The sequence below is a fragment of the Platalea leucorodia genome (genome assembly GCF_965183815.1).
Source record: "Platalea leucorodia genome assembly, chromosome: 5".
Lineage (NCBI taxonomy): Eukaryota > Metazoa > Chordata > Aves > Pelecaniformes > Threskiornithidae > Platalea > Platalea leucorodia.
In genome coordinates, this window is record NC_138827.1 from 26,660,474 (window position 1) to 26,685,156 (window position 24,683).

The 24,683-nt window shown below is 46.6% G+C and overlaps 2 protein-coding genes across 4 annotated transcripts; one reads left to right on the plus strand and one right to left on the minus strand.

Annotated features, from left to right (window-relative positions):
* Positions 1 to 8,779: 8,779 nt before the first annotated feature.
* Positions 8,780 to 14,915, minus strand: TCEANC2 (transcription elongation factor A N-terminal and central domain containing 2). The gene is made up of 4 exons (XM_082312054.1): positions 14,735 to 14,915; positions 13,114 to 13,255; positions 11,543 to 11,736; positions 8,780 to 9,699 (listed from the first exon to the last, which is right to left on the minus strand). Exons 1-4 carry the CDS (start codon positions 14,834 to 14,836, stop codon positions 9,511 to 9,513), a joined length of 627 nt encoding a protein of 208 aa, XP_082168180.1. The 5' UTR covers positions 14,837 to 14,915; the 3' UTR covers positions 8,780 to 9,510.
* On the plus strand, positions 14,913 to 24,016 carry TMEM59 (transmembrane protein 59). 3 transcript variants are annotated; one of them, XM_082312051.1, is made up of 8 exons: positions 14,913 to 15,267; positions 17,901 to 18,036; positions 20,197 to 20,291; positions 20,489 to 20,641; positions 20,918 to 21,002; positions 21,314 to 21,398; positions 22,196 to 22,304; positions 23,070 to 24,016. In XM_082312051.1, the coding sequence occupies exons 1-8, from the start codon at positions 14,938 to 14,940 to the stop codon at positions 23,223 to 23,225; spliced, it is 1,149 nt and encodes a 382-aa protein (XP_082168177.1). In that variant the 5' UTR covers positions 14,913 to 14,937; the 3' UTR covers positions 23,226 to 24,016. The 3 variants fall into 3 exon arrangements, with proteins under 3 accessions (XP_082168177.1, XP_082168178.1, XP_082168179.1); XM_082312052.1 differs by having other exon boundaries at positions 21,317 to 21,398; XM_082312053.1 differs by having other exon boundaries at positions 17,931 to 18,036.
* The last annotated feature ends 667 nt before the right edge of the window (positions 24,017 to 24,683 follow it).

A 24,683-nucleotide genomic window follows, 5' to 3' on the forward strand; every position in this document is an offset into this window, starting at 1 on the left:
GAGAGGGACGGGGCCCCTCTGGCTGCAATGCTCTAATTAAGGAGTGGGTGCTTGACTTTTCACACAAGCTCAGCACGCCAGGTCTGGCCCTGCTCCTGCAGGCAGATGGACGCTGCAGGTCAGGGGCTGCAAACCCAGCCCTGGGGGTCACCATGTAGGAGCTGGCTGTTTGAGGGGCTTCTCCTTTCCAAAGCGATGCTTTGGCTGTGACAGGTAGCTCAGGTCCTTCTCCTTCCAGGAATGCTTTATAGACCCCAGGTTTCCATGCTTGGAAAAAACAAAGGATGTCCCGATGCTTTCTTAAGCAGAAGCATCACATGCTCTGCTTGCTTGAGATTTATGTGGCCTGAGAGGCGCAGTGAGGTTCTGCTGACTCATGTCTTTTTCTTAAAATGAAAATAAAATGGCCAGTGTGTTACCTTGGTGGCTGCAGAAAGAAAGAGAAAAGCTTCCTGAGCACCAGCTGGGTGCTCACCCCTTACCAGGCAACTACCCTTTGGTGGTTTATTCTATGTAATACTCAGTGAAGTTTTCTTTGGTGATGCCAGCAGTGCCTGGGGTGGGAAGGGGAGTGGGGACTGGGGCCAGCCTGGCTGCCGTGGGGTGCATGCTCTCACTGTGGGTGCTGACGGTCCCCGAGCTCACGCTGGCTGGGGTGCTCCACTCGCTCCAGAAGCCGTTTCCCTCTGTGCCCTTGCAGCGAACCATAAGGATGTTGGACATGTCTGGCCTCGGGTCGTAGATGTGGTAGCTGGTCTGCTTCCCCCACGTCAGGCTCATGCTGAGAAAGAGGAGGGGAAATACATTTAAATGACTCTCACAGCTCTCCTCCAGTGATTTCTTCCCTCTCCCCCTATTCCTCTACTCAGAGGGTTATTTGTGTATTTTCAGCTTTTATACTCAAGTTCCACAGTCTGGGACTGGGGTGCAGAGAACTGGCATGCTTGTGACACCTAGGGAGCCAGTGCTGGAGCTGAGCCCCGTATCTCTGAGCGGCGCTGGTGGCGTGCAGCACTGCACTCCCTCTGAGAGCGCCTGCTGCTTCGGTGAATAGTTTGGGGTTTTTTCCTTCTTCCCAAACGTACCCCATGGCTGGGGTACATTCATCCTCCCTGAAATTCCCCAGCTCCAAAAGCTGCAGTGTGAAGACCTGGGGAGTGGCTGATCATGGCGCCAGCCAGCAAAGAGCTGCTTGCAAGCTCCTTGCTCCCCGTGCAGGATGTGTGCAGGGCAGCTCTGGACACTGAGGTTGGCACCACCGGCAGCCCCGATGTGAGCGCTGCCTGGCCAGCCCGAGTCCCATGCTGGGGCACGGCTGGGGACAACCTAGCTGGGAAGTCCTGCTCTGATCCTGCTTTGGCTCTTTACCTTATTTTTCCCTTTCCCCAGGAATGCCAGGAATGAGGCCGGCTGGGCTCCCCTAATCCGTTCTCCTGGTTCAAACCTGCACCCTCTCCTCAAATGGGCCTTTATGGTTAATTTAATAGCAACTGGCCCTGAGCAATGGCAAGGGCGGTTTGTGGGCTTACACCAGGAGCAGCTTTGCTGCTCCTCAGGGTAGTTTTCTCAGGGGTTTGGTGTTTAAAGCCAGAAGGCCCCCAGCCACTTTTGCCACCAAGCCAGTCACAGCTCTCCGGGACCTTGGCATGGACAGGTCTTCACCGGGAAGGACAGAGGACTCGCCGGCCACGCGCCGCTGCCCAGCTCCTGGTACTGCAGCTGGAACAGCATCGGGAAGTAGGAGGGGGTGATGCCCAGTGGGTAGTGCCTGTCCACCAACAGGTAGGTGCCCCAGCCGCTGGCCGTCATGCCCTGCAGGGGGTCTGTCTTGGCTGCTCAAGTAGGGGGAACCAAACCACAGGGTTGGCATCAACCATGGGCAGCAAGGGGCTGCTCGGCAGCTTCCCCTGAGCCGCTGGTGATGGACCGAGGACAGGGGGTTGTGTCGGAGAGGGAGACCCCCCCACCCAGCCTGCACCATTAGGTGCCACCATCTTCACGTTCCTGCTCCTCCTCTTCCCTCCCAGCACAGTGATGGACTCACTGATGTCCCCCGTGTTCACCATCAGCCTCTCGGATGCCCAGCCCTCCACCTCCACCCAGATTTTGTACGTCGGGTAGAGGCAGAAGCTTTCCCGGCTTGAAGTAGCAGGAGTTGGGGCTGGCAGTGAAATAGTCTTTGCACTCTTCCACTTCTGGGGCTCCTCTGCGCCCCAAGGAGGTGGTGAGGATGCCGGCAGCCCCCTTCCTCACCATGCCCTGGGGCCAGCCAGTGACCCCAGCCCCCCCAAAACACAGCGGGTACAAGGCAAGCAGTCCCATCGAGGTGGTGCTGCTCTGCACCCCAGCGCTGCTCCCCAGCACGAAGCCACCCCCGCAGCCTCTCCTTCTATTTGTGGGTGGAAAAACCACTCGGTGAACATCTCCCCAAGCCCTGTTACGGGGAAGGGGAGAGCCATGTCATTTTGGTACCCCCTGATGGCTGAGGGAGCAGGGAAAACCCCCCACGCTGTGGGTCGAGCCACGCCATCCTTCCTTTCAGCTGCTCCTGCTCATGGTGGCTGGTGTTTCACAGCTGGGATAAGGTTTCCAGGCTTTCTGGGACTTACCTCATCCTGCACCGGAGGCGGAGGGAGGTGTTGGCCGGGGCTCCGTCTCGCAGGGGCCAGCGGCACCACATGTGCTTGGGGTAGAGCAGGATGCAGCGCACGCCTGGGCGGCCGGGCACCTCTGCAGGGACAGAGGGGACAGGGACGGGGGAACTGTCAGCCTAAATGGGTCTGGGATGCAGCTCGCTCCTTCATCTCCCCACGGCTCTCACTGTCCTGTGCCAGTCAGGGCAAGGAGCCCCCGCAGACTGGGATGCAGCAAGGCACTTGCTGGTCCCAGATGCCCAGACTGCCTGGCCATCCCCTGCACCCCGTGGGAGAAGGGAGGCGTAACCAGTTTGGAGCTGGCAGATTTTGCTGGCTGGGGTATTGGTGTGAGCAGCGGCGTTGCCCACCAGGAGCTTGTCCCTCTCTTTCCCCTGTCCCCGGGATGGGGACCATAACATTTGCAAAAGGGGCAGGTGGGGACAGAAGCTGCATCGGCTGTCCCAGCGAAACCTGCCGGATGGGTGTGAGTGCCTCCAGCCCTGCTTGCAGGGGGTCACTGGGCTGCAAAAGTGGGATTTGTTTTGGCTCCCCAAAAGGGGGTTATTTGTTTCTAGATCTGGTGGAAACATCAATTTGTTCCTTCACGGGACCGTATAAAAGCCAAAGCACAAGTAGGATTCCAGGTACTTTTCTGCTCTGACTGAGCCCATGGTTTGGGCAGGTCACTTTTGCTTGCGTCCGAGTATGTAACATGGCAAAGGAGTTTTGGAGAGAGCCAGGATGGGGGAGCAGTAGAAAGCCCTGTTTCTTGAGCTGTGTGGCTTTCAGACCTCGCTCCTGGGATTCTTTCCTTCCCCATCAGTGAGTCACGCCCAGCCTTCAGCCATCCAGTCTCCCTGCAGCATCCCTGCACGGAATGAAGTCCCGTGATGCAGACCAGCGATAAGTAGAACAGGACCCTCCAAACCCTTTGGCCTCAGCTGTAAGCAAAGCCCCCCTCTCCGCAGGGAAGCGGCTAACCCTGCCTGCTCAGGTGGGCAATGCCAGCCTGCCGCGGGGGCATCTCTGCCTTGGGGATCCAGGTACCCACCAGAGACCCCAGCCGTGGTGGCGCAGATGAGGAGGTAGGAGTCAAGCAGCCCTGCCATCTGGGGAAACAAAATGGATCACGCGTACGGACAATTAAAAATGCAATGATGGCGTTTACTGGGAGTTGTTTTCCCAGCTTATTTTAAACCCCTTTTCCTGGCCATCGTGGCTCCGGGGGATAGCGAGGGCTTCCTCCCCTGCTTGCGGGGGTTTTGGCGTGTGGAAGTTGAATAGGGCATTTGCTCTGTGATGTATGGGAGAGTTTACAGCTGGATTTTGAGCTTATAGCCATGCCCCCGCAGCGGGTTCAGGGGGTGTGGATTTGACCCTGCATCCCCTCTCTGGCTGGCTCTACCTGTTGCAGCCCTCTTCCTCCATCCATCCAGGACAGGAGTGCAGTGTTTGCCATGTGAAAATTTCAGCTTAGGCAAAATATTGGCCACAGCAGAAATGGTTTTAGCTTTTTTTTTTTTTTGCCATTGGGGCTGGCTGTGCTAGAGGAACAGCATATGTCCATTATAGGAGCACCCTTTATAGGGAGATAACTGCTTGCTATATAATGATATATAATTAGCAAGGATTATCCCATAATCTAGTCTAATTGACAGAGACCGTGGATGTTGTTCAGTGGACTGCCAGCAGAAGAATCAGAGCATCATTAATTGCAGTGTAACCCTGGCACAGGCTTCCCTTTTCTGTATCCTGTGGCATGTCAGAGTCTTTTCGTGCCTCAGTTTCCCCTCCTGTGAAATGCCAGTACATCCACCTGAAGGGGGGGGGGGGGTTTATCCTGCAATATCAGCGCCTGTGCAGGTGGGTGTTTAAACAAATGCAGGAGGGCTCTCCAGCCCTTGTGGTATCCTCCACAACATGATCTCTGCTGTGGGAAGGCTCACTCATTAGCATTAAAACCACTTAAAAGGTGCTGCAGCCATTTAAAGCAGCAAGGGAGATTCAGTGCTTCTGGTGCTGTGCGCTGCATAGAGGAGCAAGGGTTTGCTGGCTGCGTCCAGTTGTGCTGGGGAACTCCCTGACGTGTTTCGCTCCCTCTAGCTCTTCTTTTCTACTTTCCTCCATCCTTCCTCTGCTCCAGCCCCCAATTTCTGCTCCATCTTACGCTGCTGCCCCATGGTGTGCTAACATATCCTGGGAGGAAAGTTTCTGGAGCCTACTTCAAATGATCAGGGCTCCAAAAGACATCTGTGGCTGCTCCTTGCCTTAACATCTCTTAATCTGGGGCCAGCCTAGCAAACCCTTCATATTACAGATCTGCCAGGGAAGCAAATGAGATCTAAAAGTTTGGGTTCTTTGTGGAGAAACCTTTGAAGAGCCTCTTAAAAGATGAAAAATGGTGAGCTGCTGTGCACTTTCTTTTCTGAAGGACAGGGAGGGTCTTGTCTACTCCTGTCTTCTTTCACCCAAGTAATTTGCAGCAGGACAAAGCTCTCCTTAGCGGTGCCTGCTGATGGGGAACGGAGCAAGCTGTCGCCTGGTGCCTTCCCAAACTTGCTCTTCAGAAGCCGGGGTCAGAAGTCAGCTCTGGCAGGGGTGAATTCCCCCTCCATCCCTCCCGGTGCTGCCCCGAGCCCACCCTGTATTCTCCAAGCACCAGCAGCCCAGGCAGAGGAGGAGAGCAGGAGTTATCACTCACCTCCAGAAGGTGCTTCGCTCCTCTCTCAGCTGGGTGCAGCTGGGTCCATCAGCTTTATGTACTCTTTCACTGAAAGAAATCTGTGGGCTGGGCTTAATCTGGTAAGAAAAGGGAAAAAAGAAGAACCTTTTCTCCAAATTGGGTAGCTGCGTGATTTAATGTTTCCCCTGTAAAAAGGGAACCAGCTATTTCAAAGGCACTATGCCAGAGAAACCTAGCACAAGGGAGCCATCGCTCAGACCTTTCATCCTCCCTTTTAATCTAAAAGGGTTTCCCCAGTGTGAAGACAGGAGCTTGTGGAGAGTCCCTGCTTTTGCAATGTGTCTTACTGGTACCCTGTGGCTGGTCTGCACTGCACAGCCACTGCCAAGTAAAACCAGAGGAGAAAGAGCAGAATTTAGGAGAAATGCATGCCTGGACCAGTGAGGCCAAACTTTAGGATGCGTGAGGGGCCCCTTCTTCCCCCAGCCCAATGTGTAACCCATATGGTGGGGAACCCAAGCTGGTGAGGGTCCTGCAGGACCCTCTGTGAGTGAGTTTGCCGCAAGCAAACTATAGCAGATCAGAAGTTTCAGAGCCAGGCCAGCCTTAGGAGTGATGCACTCCATAGGGTTCAGGTGCCTGTGCCCTTCCAGACCCTCTATTTCAAGAGATTTCCAGAAGTCACACAGGCTACAGCTAGTGCAGAACGGCTCACAGCGCTGGGAACTGGCCATCCCTGGCCTCCTGCTTCATCCATGAGCCGCACAGCTTCGGTCTCGCCGCTGGCTGCACTGGGCAGGGGAGCGAAGGAAGAATGGGCTGCGCTCAGCTTTAGCTGGAGGAGTAGCAAACTGCTTCCGAGGCATATGACTAGGCATAAGGAAATGCAGTTGTGTAGGTGAGATTGCTCCAAGGGGGGAATCTGGTCTTCATAGCATAATTAAAAACTTGATTACTTTCAGGTATTGGGTATCCCGTTGTCACATTCAGCATCGCTCATTGGGAAAAGGAAGCCCTATTTTGGCCTATTGCTTTTTTGTCTTTCTTTTTGTCTTCCTTCCCCACCTTCCTTTCTGTTTTTGTCCTTAAACCATTCCCTTGTTCTCTACGCTTCATCCTGTGCTGCAGGTCTCAAGTCCAACCCTTGGGGATCTCTTCCAGTTCCTCCAGACACTCAGTTTTATGCAAAGTTGAGTCTGTGAATCTTCGGCCCAAATGATACTGCCAGCTTTAACATCAACTTGCAAGAGCTGGACCCAGAGTTATACGCTTAAGTCCCTTTGAAAATAAGTTGGGCAAAAATATTAGCCATAAAATAGAGGAAATTCATAGGAGAGTTTTCTCTCTCTTCCCTGGAGGCTGCTCTGAAAACGAAGGTGTCAGGGACCAGGAGAGGGCGTGGGAAAAGTCACCTGGAAGAGATGGGCCTGGCAGAGCTTTGCTTACACCCCAGAACAGTCTAATGGCATAGGACAGACTGAGCTTGTAGTTTGCGTGGAGCAGAAGAGCTCACATGCACCTCTAAGTTGTTCTATGCTGTCTGCGGACTTGGGGAGGCACTGGCTGTCCTGCGCTAACCCCAGCCGACGTTTGGACAGCTTGTGAGATTACAGCGAACGGATCTGACAGGCCTGCTGACAGCGGCTGGTATCACTTTTGGCTTGCACCACTTCAAAAGGGATGCACAAAGGATGAGATGCGGTCAGGTTTTAGTTTTGCTTTTTTCCTAAATAACACCTTGAGGACAAGGCTGGCATTCCCCACCATCTTCCCTTTCCTCTGCACATTGCAAACAACATGGGGTACTCTGGGCCTGGCAGGTCCTTCTTTATATCGATGCTGCTCTTGCTTTTAAATTGTACAGTGTCATGTCATGAATGGCATCCCTTCTACAGGACTTTTTACTGATAAGAGGGGAAAGAATCATCCACATCACTTTCCCCTCTCTCAGTTGGTTCCCAAGGGTAAACTGTAAAAACAAAAGCAGATCTCGCTGAGTTGCTGTTTTCAGAGTAGAACTGCCATCGCTATGCAGCGGCTCACGTTCAGACAGCAATCGCCCTCAGTTGTTACCCGCGCTGTGCATCACAAACAATTTGGGTGATTCCTAGACCTGTCTTGCAAACCAACTCACAGCACAGTGTAAACTGTCCGTGTGTTCAGATAAACCAAAGTTCTCCGACGGTATCTGACCTGTGTGGGGAACTTCTCTGGCCTGGCTTTCATTAGAACCAGAAGTTCCTTGTTTTTCAGGATTTTTGCTTCTCACACATTACCTAAATAGAGAAAACAGCCCCGCACCAGGAACAGAAAGCTGAAAATAAATACTGCAGATCTTGGCATTGCACCTCTAGAAGCAAAACCTAGGTTGTTCATTGATCCTGAACCCCTTCCACGACAGTCCAGGATACGAGAATTCAATTACAGCTGTGCAGTTTGAAGTTATTTAAGTGGGAAATGGAGCTGATGACTTGTAAGAAATAAATTGAGGGTTTTCACGTCTCTTGCTACAGCCTGGTCAACAAGTGTTAAGTCTTTATCGATATTATCTGTATAGTCACCACTCATATCCACCAGTTTGTCTCATACCATGTCCAACACACTTAACCTTAACTTTCTGCAAATTAAATGTCTGTACGCCAGAGCATCACTGTTTTCAGAAAAGCCAGCTGTTTGAAGGTACTGTCACAATGTGTACAGAAAAAAATGGACTTGCACTGGCCCAAGCAAACAAAACGGGATTTAGATGTTCTTAAGAGAACCTGCAGTTATCTAATGAAATTTAGGGAGTTCAACACCTCAGGTAAATTTTGAGTGTTTTTTTAGCTTTTAGTGTCCAGAGAAGAAAAAAAGTATTTAGCAGGTCCACATAATGACACTCAGTCCTGTTTTAGGATGAAGTGTCATTTTTTTTTCCCCACTGCGTTATTTGTCCTTAAGTGACTCTTCTGAAATAGGAGTGCTGACCACAACTGATCAAAAGACACTTCCTTGTGGTATATTAGACTTCAATTTCCATGACTATGAATAGGAAGGTTTCCCTCATCCCCGTATTTGGTGCTATCTACCCCAATAACTCAGAAAATGGTTTGTGAGCAGTCCCTTGTGTACGTACACACACACACACAGAGAACAGAGAGCACTTTATCACCTACCAGCAGAGAAACACTGTGACTGTCACAGCTTTAATAACAGCTTATGGAGAGCAAGATGACTTGTGGCACTAAAGAAATCAGAGCAAATATGAGAGGCAAGTTTTCCAGTTTTTAATAACTAGAAGGAATTAAAACAATAGTTTGTTGCTTAAATTTGTCAACACAATCATTCTGAACCGTGTTCCTTTTGGAGGAAACAAGCCTTTAAAATGAGTATTTTGCTTATAACCTAATTTTATTTAGAAAATTAATTTCAAGTTTTTTTCATGTTACAGTAAGAACAAGCACCACATTTAAATCACGAGTGAGGTATGGAAGTCTGAGCAAGCTGCTCATTAAACAGCAGAGGCATTATATAGCACCTTTACTCCAGGGCATTTTGATTTTCACCCCAGGGCTTTAGAAAATGCCCACAATCACAGGATTACTGGGCCTACGGAATGGTGGATAGCAAGTTACTGAAACCCATTTTGCATCCAACTCTGGAATGCAGCAAAGGGAAATCACCTGGCTTGGCAAAACAGCTAGCTCTTGCCACAGGCAGTGTTCAGCTGCAGCAGATGTGGCTGATTTAGGGTTAACTAAAGTTTGCAGTTATCCACTAAGAATCTCCTCCCATGGACCAATTACCCTGAATTGCCAGTATTTCCTACCAGCACAGCACAGAGCTGCTCCTCTATGTTATTCAGCTGATTCCACCTGAAGATCCACATCAGGGATGGAGCTAAACTGAGATATGGCAAACAGGCAGAGGTGAGAAACAGGTAAGTCAGCAAGGATGGTTTTGTAGCAGGAGAATATACAGCAGAGTAGAAGAAACTTTTCTTGCAACAAGCCCACACGGATTTCTACCAAGTCAGATTTACAGCACCACTTTCATCATTAGTAGTTCTTGTCTTCAGCAGCCCTGTTCATAGAGTGGTGCCAAGTGAGTCACACTGTCAGTGCTTCTCCACTCCACTCATGACAGAAAGGGCTCCCAGTTCCACAGAGATGTAGGCAGATGAAGTTCTCGCTCAGGATCAAGCATGACACCTCACTTTTTATGGCTCTGTACAAATGCAGGGACAGTGAGCATGCCAGTCTTGACTTCTGCTCGGATTTCAGGTTTGTGCTTTAATGAGAAGACAAGAGCTCGCACCATTCTGCGATACGGTGCGCTAATGAGACGGGAAGAGAGATGAAAAGCTTCTCGCTCAATATTTTCAGCCAGTGGGTGATCAATCTGAAAACAGCAAAGTATAAAATTAGATCTTTACATTTAATAAGGAGACCAACTGATTGAAATTGGAGTTTGGTGCTTTTCAGTGTTTTTTCATTAATCAGCTTAGATTCAAGGAAATCTACTTCCCATCACAAGTGCAACAGGAAGAGCAATTTAATTCCACCCTAGCAATTAACGAACAAGGCAACGTGGTCAGTAGCAGGGAACATATCCCCATCTCCAGCTGGGTGGCAGTACTTTGCCGTCACAACAGGAAACTAATCTGCAGCTAGCTTTGGGTATCAAGCTCAACTGCAATTATAAGCTACGTTGTACTGTCTCCATAAAGCTCACCTTTGATCTTGCTGATATAAGGTACCTTGGATACTATTTTAAACTTCATTCCAACAGCAACTCTAAGACATGCCAAACACTTGGCAACTCTGCCTCGTGCTATAAAGGGAAATGTGAGCTCTCTGTGTGGAGAAGGAGGTGTAATTAAGAACGCAGAAAGGGATTTGCTAAATGTTAATTATGTAGTTATTGCTTCAACATGTGCCAAAACCTGTAATTTAGCACAGCTTAGAAAAAAATCCCCCACCCATCAAGAAATGGTTTTAATTTCACTTCTGCCTTTTGTGATGGGGACTCTCCCATGCTTTGCATGCAGGAGATTCCAGCGTGCCAAGTGGTATTCCTCTAAGTCCTTTGCCCGCTCTGTTTTTGCTACCCATCAATAAATTGCTGCTCTGCTGGGCAGTACTGGAAGCTCCTCGGATCCATTCAGCCTCACCCTCCCTTCTCCTTTTTGTCAGCTCCTCAGGTGTCCTTGTCCCCACTTGCTGGACCTCTGTGGCTCCCCTGCCTATATACGCTGTTCATCTGCTGCTGTAAGCTCCGCTTACACATATGGTGGTAGCTGCAAGCCAGAAGGGTAGTCTTCCTCACCAGGCTTTCAGATGAGTCCCTGCTCAGAGGTGATTCTGCTTTACTTGTTTTAGGGCGGTACCATAGCCTTTACGTCCCATAGGTTCAGACTTTCCTACCAGTCTTATCACCATGTATAGATGTGCTTTCCAAGAACTAAGCTTGACCCAGCAGCCTGGCAAAGGGGAGCTCCCACCTTTCTGAGGCATTGCCACAGCAAGCCATCCTTTTGTGCTGCCTCAGTCCAGATGGACTGGAAGCTGGAGAGGTTGTTCTCACGGCTAGCAAACACATAGCTTTGAAACTCTTGAGTGCTTATCACTTGACTTGCCATTTAAAGGATAATTAATGAATAAATTAAAAAGGATAATTATTACGGCATTTCATAGACCAAGCAAACTAGTTATTAAGCCTTACAGCAAAGCCCTGTTCATTTACTTAAAGGTACCTGAGGGATCTGGTATTTATCACCACTTTATATACTGTCAACCTTGCCTCTGTTTTTGCAATAGATTTAAATTTACAAATGTTTAATTACTTAAATATGAAACACCCAAAAGGTCCCAGTGTTGCTTTCACAGCTGTTAAGTAGTAGGAAAAACTTTATATTCTATTAACTTCCTCCTTCTCTTATACAGCCCAATTGCAGTAGATACACGACTATTCTGTTGACTGGTTATGTAAATGAGAGCAAATACACCTCACTTACAATTAGCATGTTTACTTGATTAACAACCAAAAAAAATTATCTACCTCAAAAACAAAGCTACTTATAAGTAGGGACATGCAGCAAATGACTGAAAATAGGAAGAGATCATCTGGCCCTGTCCCCACTCTGCAGGCAGGACTAGCTTTACAGTAGCTATGGCTGAAAAAGGTTTGTTTAACTTCTTCCTACAAGAAGTAACTCTTTGAGACAAATGGATCTGAATGCTACCTCTAGATCCAGGGCTTCACAAAGCAGCTTCCGCGCCTTCTTTCTGAAAGCCTCGGTCTTGGGATCGCTCCTGACCTCTATTGAGGGCTTGTTTGAATGGTCTTTGATGAAAGTTCGCCACTCCGTGTAAATATCTTTGGCGAGGCTGGCCACATCGTGATCTGAATGTTTGCGCATCTTATTCACTGTGTGACCTGGAAAACAGCAACAGCTCCCTTCAGCTTTTGTAGGTGGACAAAATATAATGGACACCAGTCAAATCATATTGGTGCTAAAGCAGCCACACACATTTTTAATTCAGGCAGTGTCAGCAAAAGAACCAGAGCATTGACACAAATATAAATATAAAATTATTAGGAATGAAGCCTGAAGTTCTCATTCCTTGACTTCTGCAGTGATTTTTGCCTGACCAAGTAGCAAGGAATTGACCTATACATGTGAAAATTACCTTCCCAAGTCACCAAGGTGTGGAGAAACACTTATGTAATACAGGGTTACATTAATTTTCTACACAGATACTAGATCTGGTGAAAGTTTGTAAGATTGGCCTACAAAGAATGCTGGTTTTAACCTGAAAATCCCTTTAAGGAAGCAGATGTTGCTGGTGATGGCTATAGTATTTTAACGTGCAAACATCACAGTGACTCCAAGCAGAATCTTTCCCATCGACGGGGCCTGAAAAGAAGGTTTCCTCTGAGGGGAGACAAAAGGGACCTTCTTCCAGCGGGGTATTTCTCTCTGACCACTAGCGCTGTTGGCCAGGAGATGTCACTGTTAGGCTTCGGTGGCTCTTCCAGCCCAGCCGCGTTCAGGCAGGCACTGGGAAAAAAAGCTCGGGAAAAGCCTGAATAAGCTGAACGTGGCAAATGAAATAATTCAGAAGTAAGGGGAAAGGGGCAGATCACATCTCCTTTTCTAAGGCAAGGGGGGCTCTTTAAATAGAGATCCAGCTGCTCTAATGGCAAACAAAGGCCAGCGCCAGCGTCTCTCTGCCAGGATGCCCTCCATAGGCAGGAAAGGCAAGGACCATGTGGTCTCACATTATCCCTCCCTCAAGTCCTACAGAAAAGAGACAGACGTAGGGCTGTGTCATTGCACGGAGCTGCCCGTCTGCTGGGGGTTTCTCAGTGTGAGGATGCAGCAAACAGTTCTGGGCCTATCTGAGAACTTCTCACATGTTCAGAGGATTCAGCCAGGTCAAATAGATGAGCCCCATCTCGGATGGCAAGAGAGCACTCTGCCATGCCCCTGACAGATAGCAGGAGAAGGAATAACACACACAGGTGCCCAGGAAGAGCTCTTCAAAAATTTGACCACAGAAGGGGTGATGTAGTACTTGGTAATAAGCAGGCAACCTGGGAGGAATTACAGGATAGCTGACTTCTTCAGTACAACTACTGAAAACTGCAGGCTGTATACCAACAGTTTTTTATTCAGTGATTGGATAAACCTTTTGAGATCATAACTACACTAATTTCTTAAAAAGCTTGCAAGGTAGTCTCTTTTGTATTGACAAGCCAAGCAGACACAAGACAGTCTAATATTCACAGCCTAGATCAGACAAGATGTACCTATTCGTGTTGAAAGTAACACTTCCTTGGAAGGTATTTTCTTCTTCAGCTCCTCCAAAGCTTCGATCAGATTCTCTTTTGGCTGCCCAGGAAGCTCAAGCATAGACTTCCATCGTTTTATGTCTTCCACAACCACAACTCTCTGGAAAAGAGAAAAGCCATTAGGAAAGCAGGATATTCTTCTTATAAATAAGGACACCGGCTTCTTCTCAGCTAATGGGGCTGTTATCAACACATGAATTATTGATTATGGCATGAACCAGAGCACAGAATACATGATGGCTCAGAATGATGGATACTTGCTTGAGATTAGCATCCTACTGCAAATCAAGGCAGAGTAACTAGAAAGCACAGCGAGATGCTTAACCTTGGTCTGCCAAACTTAAGGCACGTAATAGCAAACATTTGCTAGAAGAGAAGTGCTTTGAACTTAAGGAGTCCATTGTATAAATGTCTCTTAATAGAAAAAGGAATAAGAGGGAGGCAGCTAATTATCTTTTGCAGCCTGGCAGAATCCAAATCCTGCTCAGATTGGCTTTAAATTTAAAATAATAACAGCAGAGAGAGAAACAAAGCATTAGGGAGCATGAACACAAACTAAAGTACACTGGCTGTTTGCACAATGTTTTTCACCCAAGCTGTTTTCACCACAGACGTTGACAGAACAGGCTGCAAACAGTGCAAGTCTCATATTTCGGATGTGAGGCATCTTGCAAAGATTCAGCAATGGTCAGACAGCTGGGGCGCTTTATGCGCCATTTTTTTGCTTTCTGCCTTACATTAATAAGCTCTTTGGTGCAGCAAATGTTTTCCTGTTCTGTTTCTACAAACAGGTGGCAAAGAGGGGCTCAGCTCTTATACAGGTCTCATGCAGGACCACCATGCAACCCACAGAAGGGCTCTCCTCGCTGGGCAGAGAAGTGAGCCAGCTGGCAATATTGAAGCTGGTGGCGCCAGTTGGCTGAACTCGAACTGTGCACCCAACCTGGCCCTCTGCCACACCAAATGGGCAGGAAGGACCCACGTTATAACCCATCTCAGTTTAGGAAATCCCTTTCAACGCAGCAGAGCCCTCTGCACCTTTCTAACTTCGTTTCCTAACGCACCTACCCCACTCTCAGTGAGGATGCCACCTCAGCGCTGCAAAGACTTTGGTGAAGAACTGGAAGGAGAGGTGAATCCCCACGTGGGCGCAGAGTGCCCTGCTGGGAAGGCGCACTGGGATTAACACCTTCCCCATCTTCCCTGATCGTAATAGACACCAGTTTGGGTTTAATGTACAAAACGTCCCTCCCGCTGTCACCCCACACTGCTCAGCTCCACGCACAGGCAGGACGGCGGCCTGGCCAAGGCCTGACACCCCTTCTTCTGTCCGAGGCGCCTCAGGGCCAGCCCGGCTCCTCCTGGGGCGCTCCCGCCACCCCTGCACACAGCCTCCGGGGAACAGCGCGGTCCTGCCCCCGCGCAAGGCCGGGGAAGGCCCCGCCTCGTGCCCTCGAAGGCAGCGGGCCCCGCAGCAGCACCCGGTGCCGCGGGGTGCACGCCTCCCCTCGGGCCCGGGAGGCCGGGGCGAGCCGTACCCCACCCCCCCGCCCAGTGCCGGCGCCCGGCGGTGACCTGCCTTGAGGGACTCGAGGGTGGCCTGCCGGTAGGCGCGGGGGGCCGGCCCGGCCCGGCGGGGGCTCTCCGGGCAGCGGGCCCTGCGGACCACGAACCGGTCCATCCTCCCGCCCCGCCGCCCCAGGGCGGTGCCGCTCGCCCGCCCTTCCGGAAGCCGCTGCCCCGCCCTTTCCACCGTGTAGTTCCCGCCGGAGGGGAGGCCCTATGGGGTCGCTGGGGCTGCCCCGCGGCACGGACTACATCTCCCAGAAGGCCCCGCGCGGGGGAGGCGAGAGGGTTAATCTCGCGAGAGTCCCCCGGCGCCTGCTCCCGTCAGTGGCGGCCTGCGGGAGGAGGAAGATGGCGGCGCGGCGGGGCGGCCTCCTCTGCCTGCCTTTCGCCCTGGCGCTCCTGGCGGGCGGCGGCAGCAGTAGCGCTCGGGCGGCCGGGCCGTTGCCCGCTGCGTCGTCCGAGGCCTTTGACTCCGTGCTGGGCAACACGGCGTCGTGTCACCGCGCCTGCCAGCTGACCTACTCCCTGCACACCTACCCCAAGGTACGGGCGGGCCCTGCCTCACGGCTCCCCGCGGCGGCGGTCGGCGGGGCGGGCCCCTTCCCGGGCTCGGCCCCGCTCCCCTTCTCCCTCTCCCGGGAGCTGTGCTGCAGGGCTGGCGGGCAGCACGGCCCCGGCCTCCCCGGCGCGGCCGTCCCCTGGCCCGTCGCTTGCCCCTCTCCCCCCCCAGGCCCTTGTGCTCCAGAGTGAGAGGAGGCAGCCGGGGTTCTCTCGGGCAGGAGCCCTGTCCCCGGGCATGTTTTCTCGGGCAGTGTTGGGCGTGTCTTTAAGTAAACATAAACATGAAGGAAGCTCATGCTGGCTGTGCTCGGGTGCAGTCAGCAGCCTGCTGCTCTTCTTCTGTGGCGTTTCTCATCTGGTTTAGATTTTCTTCCCCTCAAAGTAGGGAATGCAGTGGCTGCTCTAAAGATAGATACTTCATTTTGAAAATAGATGGTTAGGCTGCAGCTTGCCAAAGAACTGCTGCTTTCAAAGTATAGCTTTGTTAGTGCTGGGTACTTTTGTGGGTTTCGGGGGATTTGCTGCTTTTTTTCCTCTTGTTCCTAAAGTGGCAGCTGTAATTTGACTTCGGCTGTTCCATATTTTTGGGCACAGCACAGTGCTGTGTGCATGACAAGCCAAAGATCCTGAGTCAGGGCACTAGTGTGACGCTTGGATATTGAAAGATAAAGCGTGAATGATGATAAACAAGTAGCTTGTCAGAACCTTCAACCTGTGTTTTGATTCACTTGCATGGAATTATTTTCATCTCATGATAAGAAACTGAAATAGTGTCTAATTGGAATCTAATTTCATACTCCAGAGTTTGCTGTTGGTTCAAAGTTGTAAACCTTTAACTAGTGGTTTGAATTTGGAAAATCTGTTACCAAAAGTCTCATTTTTCCTGGTTTTGTCTTGGCAACATACTTCATTATCAGCTGCAGCTATGTAGCAGGTTGAACTCTAAATGATGGGAGCTCTTACCCCATCTTTGAGGTTTCACATGAGGGCAGTGGACAAGTGGAAGCAGTGACAATGTTAGGTAATAGGGCTTTGCTTTCATGTGAAACCTAAATCGGATTTTGTGACTCTAGCTGATATTGGTATCCCCACAGAGGGAAGTAACAGGGAGCATTAGGTAGACTTACCTCTGTACTTATGGCATGTTTTGGTGCCTTCGTGTGATGATAGTGAGGAGAAATAACTAAACCTGAGAAAATAGGACTAAACATTATGCTAATATATTTCCATACTCTTTTGGTGCAATGCTCTTGTTTCTGTTAAAGGACTCTTTCCAAGTTCAGGGAAAGCTGATAATTCTGTGATTTTTACTGTACTTTTGAATTCTTTGTTGTGTGGTGTTGGAGCTGTCGAATAATACACCCGTCTCTTCCTTTATATTTAGTCTTTGTTCCGTTTGTCACAAAACTACCAGATGAATTGAAGGAAGTTGTTTTAGTTGTCATTGGAAAGTAAGACAGGCTTCATGGAGACTTCCATGGAAGACTGCCCTAGAAATCTGTCTGCTAAAGCTAATTCTGTCTGGATATCAGATTACAAAACATGTTTTCTGCAACAACATAACTATCTTAGCCACCTCATTAGTGTTGTTAGACTTAAGTTTTAATTTACATTCACAGTTTTCTACTTCTGTGCCTTTAAAGCATGTGAGTTTGTGCTCTCAGAGACAAACAGTGGCCAGTTAGTTTACAATAGGTTATACAGAAGGTGTGGTATGTTTGGTTTTTGTTAAATTAATTCAAAGTCCGTTTTCCACCTGTATAGCAACTGGCTGCAGTCATTTGAGTGGTTATGTGGTTAGTGGTTTTGATAGGGTGTGATCGTAAGTAGGAGTGCTCACGTGACAGAAGCTGTCTTTAGTTCTGCAATACGGAGAGCACTGTATGTGGAAAGTGCATGTCCATCCCTGTGGTATCGTGGACAGAAGAAATACTAGGTGTAGGTTTTCTATATTTGCATATTTTTAGTAGTTGCAGTGAGGAAGCACTTTTCCCCTGCAGTTCAACATCATAAATAAAAATGTGTGTTTGTGGAACTGGTTTGGCAAGTTACCAGTACCTTGGTTAACTACTTTAGTACATCAGAAGGTAATCTCTTATTTTGTCAATTCTGTTGTAGTTCTGATTAGAGTCTGGTAGATACATTGTAATATGCTGTCAAAATTAGTCTTTTTTTTGTCCTCTCCTGTTGGGTTGTACTGTTTAAGTTCTGAGATCGAAGACTATCTACTCTTTGTAGGATTAAATGTCAGTAAATCTTTTACAGCCGTATCTCTTATTTTTAAAAGCAACGCTTTTCTAAAAAAACGTGGTGCAACTTTGCTTGTGAGTTGTAGGACTGGAATTACAAAATAGAATTTGCTGTTCCAGGTCTGCCCCACCACAGAATGAAGAGCTCTGTTTGAAATAAATCAGTAGTTGTACTACAGTGTTAAAGAGCTGTAGCTTGGTTTTATTTCAGATAATCCAGAGTGTCATGTTTAGCTGGCTTCTAGGTCCAGTGGAGGGAAGGAGGGTGGTGCTCTGATGGGTGGCTTTTTATAGCCCTTCCAAAAAAAAAAAAAAAAAAAAAAAAAAAAAATTGTTTGTTTTCTGACAATTTATTCTTGAATGGAGGGATGCAGGCCTTTTCTTGTGCCTCCCCAGGAAGAGGAACTGTACGCGTGCCAGCGAGGCTGCAGACTGTTTTCCATTTGTCAGTTTGTGGACGATGGCATTGATTTGAATCGAACCAAACTGGAATGCGACTCCGGTAAGACTTCACTACTCCTTCAGCATCCCGTAATGTGGAGGCATAACAGAGGGAAGAGCAGGCATGTCTGAAAGGGTGTTGTTAAATTGGTGGGATTACTTCAGTTGCTTTCTGGTTTTACCAACTTTCTTAAAATTCATGTACAAGATATAAAAAAAATAAAATAAAATAAAAAAGGGAAAGGTTGTCTGTTCTCTGTGAGTTTCTCCTTACCTGATCCTTAGTGTTGCTATTTTCCTGAATTTCTTAAGTATCATCAGTCTCTGTAAATAAATTAGAAATACTTCATTTTGCTATAAACAGTTTGTCATAGAAGACAGAAAATGGCTGGGAAAATAATCCAGTCAAAAAATCCAGTCAAATGAATGCTTTGCCTTTAATAATTCCATGTGACAATCAGTCCCATTTACAATTCCTGACAAACTTGTATATACAAGTGAATTGTTCAGACAGAGTAAGAGCACAGATCTTAATGCGCTTTCTGCCTTGTAACTTGTGGTCTAGGCTACATCCTGAGGTTTACCTACAGCTAAACTCTTGGGAATGAGGTATGTGTTTTGTTTGAAATAGACCATTAAGTACTTGTGACTAATTCTCTCAGATTATCTACGTTAGAACAAAAATTTCGTAGTGAAGATGAAATAAGTGTACTATAGGCCAATTAATATTGTTCTGGAATTGTATAGAACTTTCATACAATGATATTGAGACAGCTGATTCACAACTTTTTCATAGATTAAGTGGAACATAACCACCCAAAGCAGCAAAGGTAGGAGCCCTCCATCTATATTTCCAATACAATTAAGCGCCAAGCCAGCACTCAAAGGAGGTTTTTGGCCTCTCAGTAGCTCATAAAAACCAGAGGGCTAGCAGCCAGCTCAGAGAGTTGGTGGAAGGTACGCAAGTAGAAAGCCTGACATGCAAAGATGCTAATGTGATACAAAACTGCATTAAATACTCTAGAAATGGGCTAATGCTCTAGTCTGTCATACACTGTGTATAGCTGTGATACAGCATGTCAATCTAGTTGTCAAACCACACATGAAAGAGTGCCATAAAAAAGAGTAATGTAGCAATAGACCACATGTAGAGGTAATTGAACAGTTGCTTACTTTCTGGTTTAACTCTCCTTCCTGAGGCTGTTGTCTTTTGCTGGCTTATGTTCTGTAATCTGTTACACTGGTTGGTGCCCTGACTAAGTATTCTGTGCTTGGCAAGGTACTTCTTGGCTGATCTGCTCAATTTCATCTTCTGATGCTTCTTTCTGCCTACAAACACTAGTTTGGTGGCAGTTTTACCATAGAATTGCTGCTCAGGTGCTGTGAGCTGCATACTCAAAATGTTTAGCTGCTGATGTCATGCTGTTCTTAGCCTTTACGATGGTCCATTTGTTCCTGTGGAAAACTGGGAGAGCTACTGTCGTATGTGTTGCTACTTGGTTTGAGTCTTTAGTTCAGGTAGTACTGCAACGTTGTCCACCTAAGCTTTAGTGTTTTGGGGGAGAGCTAGGCCCATGTATTGTTTGCCCAATATCTCTACGGGCAGAATAATCTAAGTTATTCTCTCTGAATAACTTAGATTTCTTGGTCTTTACGGTCTCTAGTGAACAATTAATAGAAGCTTACTGTAGAACAAAGAGTTGGCTTCATTTTTCATTAAAAAACGATTCCATAATACTTTCAGTGCAGTTTCTGTATTCCTCACAGTAGCAGAAAAATGCTCCTTTGGTTTTCCTGTGATACGATGACTTCTGCTGTTACCTCTGAGGGATTTAACGGACTGATGGTCCCTCTATTCTTTTTAGGATTCCAGCTCTGTTCTCTGAAGTAAAAAATCATGTTTACGTGATGTGTAGAGGAAAAAGTATAGTGGTAGTGGGAGGATCAATGAAAACTTGCATCCCTGAGTTTGTCCAGAGTAACATTTCTGATTGGTTGCATTCAGATTTCAACTACCTCATCTGTCTGAGCTCTGATTCCTTAACCTTCATTAGAGCTTAGAGCAAGTGCTAGCCTTGGAGTGATTGCCGTATCTCTCCCTGCAAATGGGATTGTCAGTCTTTTAACTGCTGCTTTGTTTCTGATCCAACTTATACTGAAAATGTTTTCTTAACTAAAATGCAGAATTTGTCTTCTCATTTGGGGAACTTCTTCCTTGCAGCCTGTACTGAAGCATACTCCCAATCTGATGAACAATATGCTTGCCATCTTGGATGCCAGAACCAATTGCCATTTGCTGAGTTAAGGCAAGAGCAAGTAAGTAGATGACATGTTTTTCAAATACCACCTACTTGTTTTCTGTTCAGTGTGTGTCTTCTCTTTTTTGAATTTCTTCAAATGGAAGATAAATCTTCCTAAGGACTGAAATCTCGACATGGGGTGAGGGGTGAGCAAGAACATGACTTCTTTTCATATAAAAACAAATGGAAAACCAGTTAATGTTGTGCTTGCAGTTAATGTCCCTGATGCCAAGAATTCATCTCCTCTTTCCTCTGACGCTGGTGAGATCATTCTGGAGTGACATGATGGATTCTGCTCAGAGCTTCATAACATCTTCATGGACTTTCTACCTTCAAGCAGATGATGGCAAAATTGTCATATTCCAGGTGCTTGCCTTTTTTGTTGAGATTAAGGTGTTCTGGCTGCTAAATGTTTAACCCTGCTCCTTCCAGTCACAGAAAAAACTATGGAGCGCTATCAGAAGTGTTTAGATTTTGCTAGTATTTCACTGCCTTTAGGGCCAGTGCAGGGGATGGGGAAAATCAAACTTATGTGAATGTGCATGTCTTAAGGTTAACTTCCATATTAGTTCTGAAAATGTAAACAATCAAGATCAGTGGAAGCCTGCTAGCAGGATCTCCTAACTCCTTATTTTGTTTTAGTCAAAGCCAGAAGTACAGTATGTTCCACAGCTTGATCAGGAAACTGGAGATACAAGAGGATCCTTGTCGCTGAGTAAAACAGCCTGTAAGTTGTTCTTTGTGCTTTGGAAGAGCAAATGCAAATGTTCCCTGTCATGCAAAAAAAAAAAAAAAAGTTGCAGGTGGCACATGAAAGCAAATTTTTAGAAAGCTGAAATATAATTGTTTGCCACGTAGACTGCACTATGTACGCTTAGCAAACTCTGTGGTAGAAACTAAGCTCTGCTGGAAATAGAAACGTGCAAGCTAGGGCCATTTTAAAAGCTTCCCTTTATGCTCTCTGTATAGACAAACTGGGGCGTTTGGGTCTTCTCTTTTATTGCTTTCCTGACAGCTGTTTCTGCTGTTGTATTTCAGCAGACCTGCGTCCAGGAAGTTCGCAGACATACCGAGGACTTTTCGAAGAGCGAGAAAATGACAGCTTTTTCAAGTGTCTTTCCATGTATGTATATTCTAGAATGTCCGTACCTAGTAAGGAGGATAATGGCCTTTCCTGTTTGTGTACGGGGGCACTGTTGTAAGATCTCAAAGTGCTAAAAGTCTGCTAGGTTCAGGATGCGTAGCAGTTAAAATTGTCTATCTGACCATTTGTTATTGCTGCTTTTCCGTGCTGGCCCCATGTTATTTGCAGGCTATTCTGCAAACTTTGATTCTCCTTTCCATTTCAAGTGAATGTCACATTGATAATTTCCCACACTGCTTTTGGAGTGTGTTCTGTGAACTGTTTAATCAATACCGTGTTTTGCCTGTTCTTTAGCTCTGGATATGTTTCAGGGCAAAGCACTTATTTTGTATGTTGTTTTGGGATTGTCTGATATCAAAGACACTGTTGTGTCTCATTTCCAGGCTGAAAATACCCAGTACATCTTTATTAAAGCTTTGCTGAAGATCAGCACGTTGGTTCTTCTTTCCCTTACTCTGATCACTTTCTCCTTGAAAGCTTACACATGAAGGATCAGTGAATTGCACCCCAAATGTGTAACAGAATAATCTGTTTTTAAAACTGTAAACAGGAGCATACTTAGGGCCGAATAAATGGAATCCAGCAAGTCTTTTGTGTCTTTCAAGTCAAATACTAAAAAGCGTTAGAGTACCCAGGAGCCTGAAGTGGGCCTTGTAGCTGGAAGAGCTAGAGACTAGTGAATCAGCAGGAAATGCAGTCAAAATTGAGCCGTGCTTTAGAGAGTCCATTCTCTTGTATTCAGTATATGAAATCTAGTAACGTTCTTTTCATTTCAGAAATTCCAGTTGGATTTTAACCACTACGCTCGTCCTGTCAGTGTTGGTGCTGCTCTGGATTTGTTGTGCAACTGTAGCTACAGCTGTAGAGCAATATGTTCCATCTGAGGTAACTCTATTTTATAACTTATGATCTTTTGAATTTATTCATTATATTACTTTTAATGTTACAGCTGCCTAGAGACTAAAACATTTGGGAGGAGCTTCAACTAGAGAGTGGGTTTTTTTGTTTTCTATTTTGTGGATGTGGTTAGCAAACCAATTTTGTTATTTAAATGTTGATTTTCATAGCTGAACAATTCTTGCTCAATCCTGTGGCTGCCAGGTGCTCTGAGCATACTCAGGCAGCCCAGATATGATGTCTTTTTGTTTGTAGCACTCTCCTCTCAACAACCTTCAGATTACTCTTAACAAATGGAGGCTGCTTCTAATTTCTCTGAGAATAGAGCTATACTGAGGGTTGGATGGTGTAGGTGGAACCCAGTATGGGTTTAATCCGGGAGGATCAGTAGTGAGAACAGAAATGACAGCATATTATTGGTGAACACAGAGAGTCTGATCAGAGGGGAGCTGGCTGAACTAGCATCTCTAGTGCCCAGAGGGATCCCCACGCTTCTGAAATAAGCAAGGCTCACAGTATTTGCAAACTAAAGGAGCAAGCACTGTATGTACTGTTGTTCTGGCAGATTTAATACATTTCTTTTGGGCTCAAATCTAGTTTCAGCCATGAATTTCAGATATTAGAGAAAGCCTGGGTTAGCTTGTGTTGAAGGGCTGCAGCCATCACAACAAGCAATGTAGTTGCATAATGAAATGCGTTTCATTCACAGTATGGAGAGTCTTTGTCTTAAAGTAAATTGTTTAAATATTTCAGAAGCTGAGCATCTATGGAGATTTGGAATACATGAATGAACAAAAACTGAACAGATATCCATCCTCTGCACTTGTTGTGGTTAGATGCAAGACTGAGGAACATGAAGAAGCAGGACCTCTTCCTACAAAAGTCAATCTGGCTCAATCGGCAATTTAAATAAGTCTCCATTGGATCCAATAGACTAATTCTAACAGAGCTAGCAACTCCTGATTGTTTGTGGTGGTTCTTCAGCTAAGAAGCTTAGCAGCCAGTCTTTAAATGCAAATAAAGTTACAGAATCAACAAATGTCATGGGATTTTGTCTTCAACTGGTAGTGAAGATTCAGACATCTTGAATTTATGTTTGTTTCCAGACATAATCACTTTTCACTGGTGTTTGCTATGTGTCTTTTTGCTTACAAAAGCTGTAAGCATGCTTTCCCTACTTCTGCCATGACACATTCAGACTTATTTGTGTGTTCTAGGATGTAATGTGTACATTCAGAGTTAGCATTGTAAAGGTATAAGAAATTTTAAGTAGGCAGGAGATGCCTTTTTAGTGTTGCACTTTCTGTTGTAGTTAAGAGAAAATACTATAAAATTATCTGCTGAATTTTTGTACTTGTTAATGTCCATGCACAAACAACCCTGTCTCCAAAAATAGAAATATATTTTTTCTACAGTGTGGCAATATTCAAGATGGAAAGCATTTGTGAGGTACTGTAGGCTAGAACTTCATTTGAAAGATGGAAACTTTGTTAAAACTTATGGACATATCCCTTCACACACAGAACATAACATGGTCAATTATTTTGTCAAAGTTTAGCCTTTAAGTCTTAAATTGCTTGTAAAGTTAGCGCCTGTGTTTTCTGAAGAAATTCTACTTTCTGTTCTTGATTAACTATTCTAGTCTTGTAACTTCATTTACAGAAACAAGTTGATTCCTGAAAACAGAGAACAGACAAATAAAATTGACTGTATAGAAAATATTGACTATATAGCTTTTTGCTATGGTTAATTATTGACCACAACATACTCAGTATGAAAGCCTGTCTGTAGCATTCCTCTCGTGGGCAATGTGACCTGATTTTGCTATATGATTCACTAACACAACAACAACTAACGATGTCCCTCATATTTCTAATATATTTTTTGCGTCTCTTTTCTTTGAGGAGATTACTGTATGCTGGTTCCCATAGCATTGGCAAGTTGGGGGTGTATGTGATTTATTTAGAGGTTTCTGTCAGTGTTTGAAAGCTGGCTGGAATGCGGGATCTCCAACTCATCGTGGTATTTTGTTGATTATACAGAACTCCCTTGAAGGTTTACGAGAGAAACAAAACAAAACCAAACACCACCTCTTCAGGTTTTGAATGCTGGTGAGAACTGTGGAGTTTCTGGAGGATACAGTGATATGTTCCCTCACTGTTAAAACTGGTTCAGTAGGCATTCCGAATTCGGCTGTAACGCTGGTGGTTGTGTAACTACCGGTGATGGAGCCTTGCAGGGGCCTTTACGTGGGAATGTGCATGAAGTAGCCTGTACAGTGCTGCTGAAAAGCCTAGCCTGGGAGCACTCAAGCAGTCTTTCTGTCAGCGAGGTTTAAGAGCATTAAGCGATGTTTGTTTTACGCAG